Source organism: Colobus angolensis, unplaced genomic scaffold (genome assembly GCF_000951035.1).
Source record: "Colobus angolensis palliatus isolate OR3802 unplaced genomic scaffold, Cang.pa_1.0 Scaffold8, whole genome shotgun sequence".
NCBI classification, from domain to species: domain Eukaryota; kingdom Metazoa; phylum Chordata; class Mammalia; order Primates; family Cercopithecidae; genus Colobus; species Colobus angolensis.
This window is the reverse complement of record NW_012121820.1, coordinates 11608736-11620869: the sequence shown is the minus strand read 5'-3', so window position 1 is coordinate 11620869 and position 12134 is coordinate 11608736. Positions and strand designations below refer to the sequence as shown.

Below are 12134 nucleotides of genomic sequence, written 5' to 3'. Positions count from 1 at the left end.
AGGGTTCACTTTCCTCCTTCATACAGTTCTAACTCTCAGAACAAACCACAACTCCTTCTCCCTCCCTTCATCTTCAAAGATAGCCCAGTAAACCTGTCACCTCAACCCACATCCACTTAAAGAGAGAATCACTTCAAAGAGGTGGGGCTGGGGAGAGAATATTATTTGGATACTTGATATTCTTTCTTCCCGTCTTCTGGGCACTACAAAGGGTAAAGAACAGTGCATTTTTTTTTTTTTCAGAGAAAAGAGATTTGACTCATCACAATGAATTGTGGAGCTGAAAAACCATTTCCTACAAGTATTGGAAATGTTAATGCCATCATCTTGCAAGAGTGGATAAGGAGGAGGCAGGTAATTCTGCCGAGACTGCCTGGGTACCTCATTGAAGTTAAAGGTCTGCACATTCAATCTTGATTGAATTACCATTATCAAGAGAGGCTGGCTTGGGCATGACACAGAGACAGCCCGACATTGTGTGTACCTCCTTGTCCTGCCAGATCCATGCTGGCTGAAATGGGAAAACTCCCCTTTGTGGGGTCCTGGGAGGAGCTGCTCCAGTAGATGCAACCTTTGAGGGACTGAAGGGGACTGAAGTTGAGAGGGGCAAGCACCAGGAGAGGACCACCTGTGTCCTAAGGATGCCATCTAGGCACTGCCCACTGCCCCAATGACGGGCCTTTCTGAAGGAAGGAAGGGAGGTTTCTTATTTGTATTTCCTCAGAAGAAGAACATGAGATATGTGTTTGGATGCAAGTAGTTGGTGTGTGGGGTGATCACAGACAACACCAGGAGGGGAGTGGGAAGTGATACAGAGAAGAAATCTAATAGGGGCATGTCATTCAGCAAGTTGCCACTGTGGCCAGGTGAGGCTTAATTTGGCTGAGGAGCTCTGGGAGACATCATAGAAGAATGTGCACCTCTAAGTCATTTCACCTAAGCAGTGAGAGAGCTAGGGTATGTATATACCCACTTCCATCAGTCGTTGATTGACGGCAGGTTCTGGGGACATTTAATATTCTGGCTCTTTGGGCCTGCCCTGCAGGAAGGCAGAGAAGGCTCCAGTGGCCAGAAACTCCTTAGGAAAAGAAGGAAAGGTGCTGGCAGTTTGAATTAGCACTAGCACACATGCACGTAGTGAGTGTCTGGGGATATGGCAGGGTACCAATGATTTCTGCACCACAAGGCATCTGTAGGACCCAGGCAAGGGCCACCCTCAGAGATAGTAAAGCAGAAGGGAGACTGAGAGTCAGGAGCATTGAACAGGGCACCCATTCTGTCACCCTCAGCTCTGTCTCCCCAGAAATCAGCAGAGACACCTGCTATGAGAAAAGGCCTCTGGGTTTTGTTTTGAACCTGAGTTCCTCACTAGGAGTGGGGGTCCTCTCTGCACACCACAGCCCCACCTCCTTCTGGAAAAGATGGGCCTCCCTGAAGGGCTCATCTGCTCTGAGGATGGACCTTGGCAACACATTCTCCCCCAAGAAAATGGATGTGACTTGATGCAGAGAGGACTCTTTGGTAAGGAATGTGTGCCACCCTGGCAGGCAAGAGACCACAGCTCCAGTCATGGCTGTTCTACAGACTTGCTGTGTGACCTTGGGCAGGGTGCACTCCATCTCTGGGCCATGTCTTCTTGCCTGTGAACTAAAAAAGGCTACACTAACTCATCTAGACTTAAAAGTCTATGACTTAATTTAATAAACATTCAGATTTAATAAACATTCAGCTTAATGTGGCCTCTCCATCCTGAGAGCTCCCCTAGAGCCATCTGGCAGGTGAGAACCTGAAGGTCAGAGAGGTGAAGTGATGGTGCTGAAGGTAAACAACAGAACTGCGATGGAAACCTGAGCCCGCCTGACCTCATGTCTAAGACCCCAATACACCTGAGCCCCATGGCTTTTCCTAGATTGGTGGAAGAGAAGTCTCAGAAAATGTGCTGATATCCTGTGTGCCGTCAAACCCCCTCTCCACTTCATCTGGCTCTCTAATCCAGGAGGCTGATTGCTATGGCCAAGATTGGACATTCTCAAAGTTGCACATGCATCACCATCACCTGCAGGGCTTTTAGAAATACAGATTGCTAGACTCTGTCCTCCGAATTTCTGATTCAGTAAGTCTGGGGTGGAACCCAAGAATTAGCACCTCTAATGAGTTCCCAGGTCACGCTGATGCCGCTGCTCTAGACATTACACTTTGAGAAGCACTGGATTAGGTCAACAGATCCCCTGCTCTCTGGATTCTGGTTGGGTTCAGCCAATGGAAAGCACAGGCAGAAGATTGGGCGGAGGGAGGAGAGTGTGATGGAGGTACTTACTCCTCCAGCACCCCTCGGTGGGGTCACCATGGGTGGCTGCCTTGCCACCAAAGGTCGCACCCACCTCTGGTCAGGTCATCTCTCTTTGGGTCCTGGTAACCCCTCCCTACCGAATCCTTCGTGGTCTGAGGATGGAATTTAGCCCCAAGGTACTGCACTATCCCTTGTAGTCTTTCTACATCTAGATTATACCTTTATAAACAACTGATCCCAGAAGGGGGCCTCATTTTGTAACATTTGTAACCTCTGTGATCACTTCGGCTTCTCAGTGTCAGCTCCTTCCTGCCAGTCTAGGAAGCACCTCTAAAACTTTACATGGAGAATGCTTTGGGATTCCTGAATTTCCCCTTGCCAATTTCCCCGTGCCCTAGAGTTACTTGGAAGCAAAGAACTCTTTGTTCTTATTTTACCCATTCACTTCCTTCCCTTTCACTTCCTTTCCATGTCCACTCCCTAGAAACCCCACTGTCTCTATTACTAAATTCTAAATAGAATCACTTGGAAGAAAGGGGATATTTTGTCAAGGTCTCTCGTTGTTTCATTTGTAGGCAGTGCCCTCCCTCCTACTCGTCCCCTTTAATCTTTTCTGTTCTCCCTGGCCTGGGCCTTTGTCCTCCACTCCAGCCTCACAGTGCTCTGGGTTCCTTAAGATGCTAATCACAGCCAGTTTTCTTCTTGCGCCAAGAATATTTCTATTTATCAAGCTGCGGCAGGCTTTGCCTTTGGGAGGGACACATACAAGGGCAGGAACAGTTTCCATTTCTCAGGGCTGTTTCTTTTTTACATATCCCATTTCAATTCCAGGTTTTTTTTTTTTTTTTCCCCATTTCTCTTTTTTTCTTGATTCCCCTTTATGTCTTGCGCTGCTTTCTGAATTCACTGGTTACCTCAGCACTGTCTCCTTTCAGCACTGAATGCAGACCTGCTCTGGCCCTGATCTCTTGCAGAATGATTGACTCTTAAATTAGAAAGGAGATTCTGGTTTATTTAAACCCATCACGGTGGTATCGTCAAGGTGCTTCAATTCTCTCTGTCTCCATTTGGGTTTCTCAGAAGTAGATCTAAGACAGAGATTTTAGTCCAAGCAGTTTATGTAGGAGGAGACAGGAATACCAGTAGGAAAGGGGGGATGTATGACAGGGAAGAGAAAGCAGCTTATTAAGGGTGAGTTTTCAAGCCCATTAGGATTGCAGGTAGTTCATCCTCATCCCTATGGGAACTCCGGAAGGAACTTCAGGGGAACGGTGAAGAAGCTGGGGTATTTCGTGGTGGAGGGCTTCTCCTGGAGTTATTAACCCTTCAGGATTTGCAGGCTGCCTGTGTCTGGGCAGGGGATCCTTTCCCAGCTTTGGAGAAAGTCATCAGTCTAAGAGCTGCAGGCAGGGCAGGGCTAGGGTGAAACAAGCTCAGAGCTTCAGCCATAGGCTTTGAGGAGGAGCTCGCTCCCAGAATTGTGCCCATGCAGGGTCAACGGCTGAGCGTGGGCATCTCCCTGCATGTTTCACCCTCATCCTGGCCCTGCACACCCACCCTACCAGCTGCGTGCTGCTCACAGTGAGGCCATGGGAAGTAGGTGGGACACTGATGGCATCTTCTGCAGTCCCAGCACTGGAGTTCTCATTGCCTTCGCTTTTCCTGACTTCCTGGATTCTGCCTTCTCAGAAGCAGCTCACAGAAGGGTTACATTGTTCTCGTCCTTCTCTCTCTTGTGTCTCATCTTGCCGCTGTCTTCATTCAGGCTCAATATCTTCTTCCTTACTGGAATATCATTGTTACAAGTGCCACTGGGCCCAGCTTTCTTCACCCCTCCTTTCTGGGTGTTCTCTATCATAGTTGGGAAGCAGAGAAGAGACCACTGCTCATGCCCTTCAGAGACTCTCCCACATTCAGTTCCTATTTACTGTGCACCAACCATAGGCCAGGTTTGGGGAAACCAAAGTGGAAGGGAGTCGTGGCCCTGCTGTCATGGAGCATCTATTCTAGCGATGGAGATGGCCATCAACATTCCTCCAAATGCCTGTCAAGCCACAGTCATGACGAGGGCTAAGAAGACATATATTGTGCTCTAGGAGTGAATAGTCGGGCTCTGAACATATTCGAAGGATCAGAAGAATTCCCTAAGCAAGGGATGACTGAGCTGAGATCTGAAGAATACATGGACCTTCGCAGGTCACAGAGAGGAAGGAAGAGAACTTTAATAGAACAGAATGTGCAAGGGCCCTGTGACATAGAAGGGCATGGGGAGCTCAAGGAACTGAAGGAAAGCCAGTGTGGCTTCAGGGGAGAGGCTGTGATAGAGAGGGTATCGTGTGAAATAAGACTGAAAAGACGGCCGAGGGCCTTTCCATAAGGAAAACTGAAAAGTGAAGGGAAATCATTTGAAGGGTTTTTAGTGGGAAAATGACATCATCCAATTCATGTTTCAAAGAAGTTTTTCTGGCTTCTATCAGGGATCAGACAGGCAAAAAGATGGGGCCAAATTAGCTGTAGAGTAACCAGAAAGGAGATTGGGCAGCGCCAAGTGACAGCGGATGATGAGCTGGGCTAGGCTGCTGCAGTGGCAATCCAAGGGAGATACAGAGCATGTCTTCTGACCTCAGGCCCCCCTAGGCTTGGGCCTGGATAGGTTGCCCAGCCTGGGTACCCTTGTCTCTCAAGGATTCAGGGTCCCTTCAGTGTGCTCTAGTCATTTCCCCTTCTCCTTCCTTCCTTCCCCCCTTTCTTCCTTCCTTCTCTTTTTTTTTTTCCTTTTTTTTGAGGCAGAGTCTCACTCTATCACTCAGGCTGGAATGCAGTGGTGCGATCATGGCTCACTGCAGCCTTCACCTCCTGGACTCAAGCAGTCCCCCCACCTCAGCCCTCTGAGTAGCTAGGACCACAGGCGTGCACCCCCACACCCAGCTAACGTTTTGTACTTTTTGTAGAGATGGGTTTAGCCATGTTGCCTAGGCTGGTCTTGAACTCCTGAGCTCAAGGGATCTGCTTGCCTCGGCCTCGCAAAGTGCTGAGATTACAGGCATGAGCCACCACGCCTGGCTGTCATTTTTTCCTTATCTGTGTCACATCTCTAGGAGAAAGACATTTTTAAACCTGTTTTACAGAGAATAAAAGTTAGAGTGATGGACTGAGATCACATAACTTACAATGTATGGACCCTGTCTGAACTCACAGCCTAACAAGGAGATAAGTGACTATATATTTTAGGGTACAGTATCCACAGTGCAGGAGCAGAGAATGCTGGGGACCAGACAGGGCAGGCAGCTCCCTGTGGCAGAGTGGGAGCTCCCCAGGAGCAGAAGCTCCACCTCCCAGGACCCATCACAGGGTCTGCTTAGAGAAGACCCACATGTTATAAGTCTTAATACATGTTTGCTGACTGTTTGAATATCAGTTCTCAACACTTCACTTGCAAGAAATCTTGCTGTCTGAATTACCATCTTCCAAGAGAAAAATTATAAATGTTTTCTGATTAGTTCTACCATTCATAGCCCATTCCTAAATCAGCACAGGAAACAGCTAAGCTAAAACTTCTGCCTTTTTCTTCCTTTACAATCTGCCTGTATCTTACTCTTTCTTCCTCCAAGTTTTTTCTTAGGCAATGTCTAGACAGTTAAAACAAAACAAAACAAAACAAAACTCTGAATTGTGCTAGAAATAATTTGTCATTCAGGATCCTTTTTTTTTTTTTTTTTCTGTTTGGATGAACTGGGTTACTCTGAGCTGAGACCAAGGGATGCTCCTCACACCATTGGTGACATGTCAGAAGGTCCAGGTTGGTTACACTGAGTCAGACAAAGGCTGTTGTAGACTCCTGTTCTAATTAGAATACATGCTTAGCATTTTGTATGAGATAACTTTGTCTTCTCTATATTTATGTTACTTTGAAGGCTGTACCTACCAATGTTTGGCAGTGACAATACTTGTGTGTTACCTATGCATGACATTCAGTTCTGTGGCAGTCTCTCTCTTCCTCACCCCCCAGAACTGAATACCATGCACCTGTCACACACAAGTTATTGTCATTGTTCAGGCCCCATTATCCCTTGGTGAGACTATTGCAGTAGTCTGCTGACTGATCCCTCTGCTACCAGCCTTTCCCAATGAAGTACACCTTCCATATCTGCTGCCCTAGTGATCTTTCCAAAATGGACATCTCTTCATGCCCACCTCTCCCCCACCAACCTGCCTTATTCCATGTCCCCACAGGACATGTCCTGAGTACTCAGTGAATCCTGGTTAATAAAATAAGGTGGAATGATAGATCCATGCTGCTCATCAGTGACCTCAAGAAAGTAACCCTATGGGTAAAAGTAATGGTGCCAGGCACTGCAGCAAGAGTTTTATGTGCCTTTAAATGCTCCTCCTACTATCTTCATCATTTTAAACGGGAGGAGACGAAAGTTTACAGAGGTCAGGTAACTTTCCCGGGGTCCTACAGTTGGGATAGAAACCTGGGCAGTTTGACTCCAGAGGGCGCTAACTACTCTGCACGGGTGACTTCATCAATGAGTCACTCACTGGGGTTGCCTACAGGAAAGGTAAATCTCATTGTTGAGCAAAGGCAATGTCCTTCCTCAGCCCTGCATAAGAACGTGCTTTCCCCTGCAGGCTCAGTACCTCCCGAGCTGCACTGATGCAGACCTGAGGGCAGGCCCTCACCTCGGAGCCCCTGCCCTGCTATAGTGGGGTCAGGTAGAATCTGTGTTGCCTTAAACTCTGTCTCTTGTATGATAGGAGTAGCCCCGGGCTCCTGTGGGGCCTGAGCTGGGCATACCCCAAGCCCCAGGTATATGCCAGAATTACTGGCTTCTTCTGAGCATCAGCCTTACTTCTGAGCATGAGCCAGTGTGACTCCACCTTCTTGGAGGAGCACCATTCTCTTGCCCGGGTACTCCTGGCCCCTCCCTCACAGGCTGGGGCCCATGCTCCTCACCCCAGGTTGCTGCCAAAGTCCTCCTTTGAATTAGAGGAGCTTCTGGGAACACAGAGCTCATCTCTTTGTCCAGCTGTGGGGTCTTCTGCATGCCAGCCCTTTTGGCTGGGCTTCCTCCCCGACCTGAGGAATTGAGCAGGCAATGCTCGGTGAGACCCAGCCTTCAGAGGTTCTTCCCCAAGAGGCTTCATGGTTCTGCTCTGCCCTGACCCAGCTCCCTGCCTGCTCCCTCCGGCTGAGATCAGCCATGCTCTGTCATCCAGTCTAGGGATGACAATAAGGCTGAAATAAAGCTTCCATCTTGGCATGTGGATACAAAGCTAGAGACATCAAAGATTATTTGATAACAAATTCCAGGTAAATAATAGTAATAGCCTCTTTTCCCCTGTGTCCTCAACACCCGAATCTTAGGAGCTCCCAGAAGGGCACCTACAGGATATGATGTTCCCATATCGATTCTTATTGCGGTTTTCATCCTCCTTGGCTGTGTCCCACGAAGCTGTCTGCCCCTCTGGTAAGGCCTAAAAAGCAAGGACAGAGCGGTTAGAGTGGCCCGAGATAGGAGCTTTATGGAAGTGGAGATGAACCAACAGGGGAAAGTGAGACCCAGTGCAATGGGACTCCTAGTGGAAAGGGCTGGATGTTCTTGGATGAGGCCTGGGGAGGACGTAGATTTTGGTCTGTCCATGGACCAATTCTCTTGTTCATTGTTTCAAATGTTATTGATGTCTTCTGTGTCATGAGTTCACAGTCTAGCCCAGTAGGGGAATCGCTTGTCCATTCATTGAATTATTCATTCATACACTCAACAGATACTTATTGAGCCCCTAACATGGGCTGGGCACTGTTTTAGGTACTAGGGATAGAGAGAAACAGACAAGTTCCCCTTGAGCTTCCAGTCAACTAGGAAATGTAGCAAATGAAAAAGTAAATGTGTAATTTTAGATATGAAAAATGCTATGATGAAAATAAAGCAGGATAAAGGGATAGTGATGAGGAATGAGAATTATTTCAGATTATACACTCTGGGAGGGCTTCTCCAAGAAGGCAACATTTAAGTTACAGTAGTCCTCACTTATCCTTGGAGGATTTGTTCCTAGACCCCCCAGTGGGGACTCCTGAAACCATCGATATTACCGAACCCTATATATACTATGTTTTTTCTTATACATACATATCTGTGATAAAGTTCAATTTATAAATTAGGCATAGCAAGAGATTAAGAACAGCAATAGAATGACAACAATATACTATAAGTTATGTAAATGCAGTCTTTCTCTCTCTCTCTCTAAATATCTTAATTTTTTTTTACTGCAGTTCACCTTGGGTAACTGAAACCATGAAAAGCAAAACTGCAGATAAGGGGGACTTCACTAATGATAGATACTGTAATTCCTTAATACGAAAGAGCCAGTCACACCAAGAAAAGTAGAAAGTGCTTTTCAGGCAGTGGGAACAGCAGGTGCAAAGATGGTCAGGCAGCAACCAAATGACCATATTCAAGGACTGGAGTGATGTGAAGAGGGGAGAAGTAGTGATGGTAGTATCTAGAGTGGATGGGGGCATCCAGATTATATAAGGCATTGCTATTACTGGTTAATTAATTGGGCATTATTCTAACTATGATGAAAAATCATCAGAGGGTTTTGGGCAGGGGAATCATCTGATCTGATTCATGTATTACAAAGTACAATCTGGCTCATGTATGGAACACAGGCTCTGGGAGGGCCATGGAGGAAGCAGGGAGATCTGCTAGAAAGTTGTGGCAGTATTCCAGGCACACATGATGGTACCTTGGACTCTTAGACAAGGGTGGTGGTGGTGGACGTGTGAGAAGTGATTATCTGCAGGATGTTCGGTTGAATATTGTTGACTTGGGTTGCCTCGGAAGCAGACTCAGAGATAAGAAGTCAGGCACACGTAGTTTGTTTGGGAGGCAATCCCAGGGAGTGTGGGTGGGAGAATGGGGAAGTGGTACAATCAAGGGAATGAAGTCGATATAGGGCACATCAATGAGCAGGTTACCACTGTGGGCAACTGGGGCCTAATCCAGTGGGCACATCTCATGCCTCACAGCTATCCCACCATGGGGCTGGTGCAAAGTTGGGGTAGTTATTGATGAGTTCTCATCCAGTATTGGTTGAGGACAACTCTTGGAAACTCCCCAGCACTTCTTCCATGCTCTATGGGCAGAGTGTGCATATTCTTCTGTCTTGAAGAAGCCCTCAGGCAAAAAGTCACAGGTGCTTACAGGAGGAAACCATCAGGTGGGCATACATGGAAACAGTGAGTGTAGAGTGGATGTGTGCAGGGCACCAACACATCTGTCAGAGATGCCGACTGTGAAGGAAAGGGAGGAATGAAGGCTGACCCTTAGATCATTGAAGACCTGAGTGGAGAGAGATGTTATTTATTGAGATGGAGAAGCCTGAGTTAGAAACAGGATTGGGGAGGTAAGAATTCAGTGTTGTATTTTGGGTAAAGTGCTTAGAAGAGTGCCTAGCATTGAATACTACATACTTTTTAAAAAATATGTTCAAAATAACAAATAATGTCAGCCACATTTGAGATGCCTATTAGACATCCAAGCTGATGTTGAATAGGCAGTTGGACACAGACACCCAGAGCTTAGGGGTAGGGAGGAGATAGAAGTCATCAGTCAGTTTAAGAGGATGGCAACCACCGATAAGACAGACAAGTCAACAAACATGAGACAATTTGCAAGAGTTATGAGCCAAGTGGTATGGAAATACAGGGAAGGGTACAGTCAGTTATTTCATAGAGAGGGAGGACGGGCAGTTAAGGGTGTGGAAACAGCTATAGAAAAGCTGCAGAAGCATGATGATCAGACCGTGTTTTGATTACTGTCTCTACCCTACCTTTAGTAGTATAGGCTGAACATCCTGCTCATGCCCTTGTATTGCTTCTGAGACTGAATTTGTAACACCTTCAGTCTACACAGCTCTCTGTCAGCAGTACAGGAGAACCCGCCATTCATCTTAATACACCCGTCTTGCCTTTGCCCATCTATTTCTTACTAGGTCCATCCTAAGCAAGGAAGAACCTGTAACCAGGTTGATCCGAAATTCAGCCCCTCAATAAGCCCTGTTTTATTGGCACGTCCTGAACAGGCCAGTGCTCACGCATGGTTCCACCTGTCTTGCATCTGGTCTGTCAAGTGTTAAATCAACCTGAGTGAGTCTTTTCCTAGAGTGGGAGTTGGAATGCTTTTTCTGTAATGGGCAAACTAGAAAGCAGTTTGGGCTTTGTGAGTTGTGTAGACTCTGTTGCAACAACTCAAACTCATACTCAACTCTACTGTTGTAGAGTGAAAACAGTCACAGATAAAAAGCAAACAAATGGCCATGGCTGTGTTCCAATACATCTCTATTTACAAAAATAGGCGCTGGGACCGGGTGCAGTGGCTCATGCCTGTAATCCTAGCACTTTGGGAGGCTGAGGCGGGCAGATCACAAGATCAGCAGTTGAAGACCAGCCTGGCCAATATGGTGAAACCCCATCTGTACTAAAAATACAAAAATTAGCCGGGCATGGTGACACATGCCTGTAGTCCCAGCTACTCAGGAAGCTGAGGCCAAAGAATTGCTTGAACCCAGGAGGTGGAGGTTGTAGTGAGCCAAGATCACCCCACTGCACTCCAGCCTGGGCAACAGTGAGACTCTGTCTCAATAAATAATTAGATAGATAGATAGATAGATAGATAGATAGATAGATAGATAGATAGATAGATAGATAGGTGTTGGGCTAGATTTAGCCTATGGCTATAGCTTGCTGACCTTTCTTATAGAAGCATGACTATGATCCTCATCCATGCAGTGGTTGAGTAGGTGGAATTCGTGCTCATTCTGCTACCTAGCAACTTCAGATTCATTAGAGGGTACAGGAAGGAGTTCTTTGCCTGGGCTTCTCAGGCTGAGCCATATTCTACAACTTAGCCTTCTTAGGTTTTAGATTGTGGTAATAAAGTGCCTTCCTAGCTATTAATGGGTCATAATTTTGTTCTTTCTATGTCCAATGTCCTTAGACAAACATCCTAGAAGAGAACCAAAACAGGTGCTAGGCTTTGGGCATCAATCTCTGACCTAAATCTGGGTAGGGCAAAAATGTTATAAGGATAGGTAAGTGCTCATTTTACAAATGTGGGGCTTATGTCTCACTTTTCTCCCTTGTTCTTTCTCCTTCTTTTCCTGTTTCTCTTCTTGCTCCTCATTCTATCAAACCTTGCATCCATCCTGCCACCAATTTAGGTCATCTCTAGGTGGAAGACGCTTCTAGCTACTGCAGGTAAGTCTTAGAACTCAGATTCCAGCCCTAGCCTCCTCCTCTATCCCAGCCAGGTAGCTCCAGCTCCTCCAGGCAACTTGCCAGGTCTGTTCTCTGTATGTGAAGGGAGGTTGCTGCTTTCAGTGTTAGCACTGGATTTCTGGATGTTGAAGATGATCTATTGAGGGTAGATTTTGTACCTGAAACCCTCTGTGATAAAAGCCAATTGTTCATCCAAACATGTCCCCCTGAAAGTGGGGTGAAGCCAAAAGCAGGACAGCATGACTGTTTTCATACTGATTTTTTGAAAAAAAAAATTGTGTTGAGTACTTGCCATGTACCAGGGTTTGGGTTACCATTATCTTAAGGTCTTTTTATGTCTGCACATTAGAATCACCTGGGGAGGCTTTACGACTCCCAAAGCCAAGGTCCCCCTGCAAGACCAATGAAGTCAGACTCTGGGGTGGGGCACAGGCATTGGTAGTGTTTAAAGCTCCCCAGCTAATGCTGCTATGCAGCCATAATTTTTGCAAATAGTGACTTTACAATACTTCCCTACAAGTCTCCTCATTGGTTTCTTTTGTTTTGGGTTTGTCCCTT

At 46.6% G+C, this 12134-nt stretch overlaps 1 protein-coding gene across 1 annotated transcript in view; it reads right to left on the bottom strand.

The window, feature by feature from the left end:
* The window catches only part of PTPRT (protein tyrosine phosphatase, receptor type, T), a 714397-nt gene that overhangs the window by 60931 nt on the left and 641332 nt on the right, over positions 1 to 12134 (bottom strand). The window contains exon 14 of the mRNA XM_011929203.1: positions 7684 to 7771. Within this exon, the coding sequence (XP_011784593.1) occupies positions 7684 to 7771 (88 nt within the window). The remainder of the gene's footprint in view (positions 1 to 7683; positions 7772 to 12134) is intronic.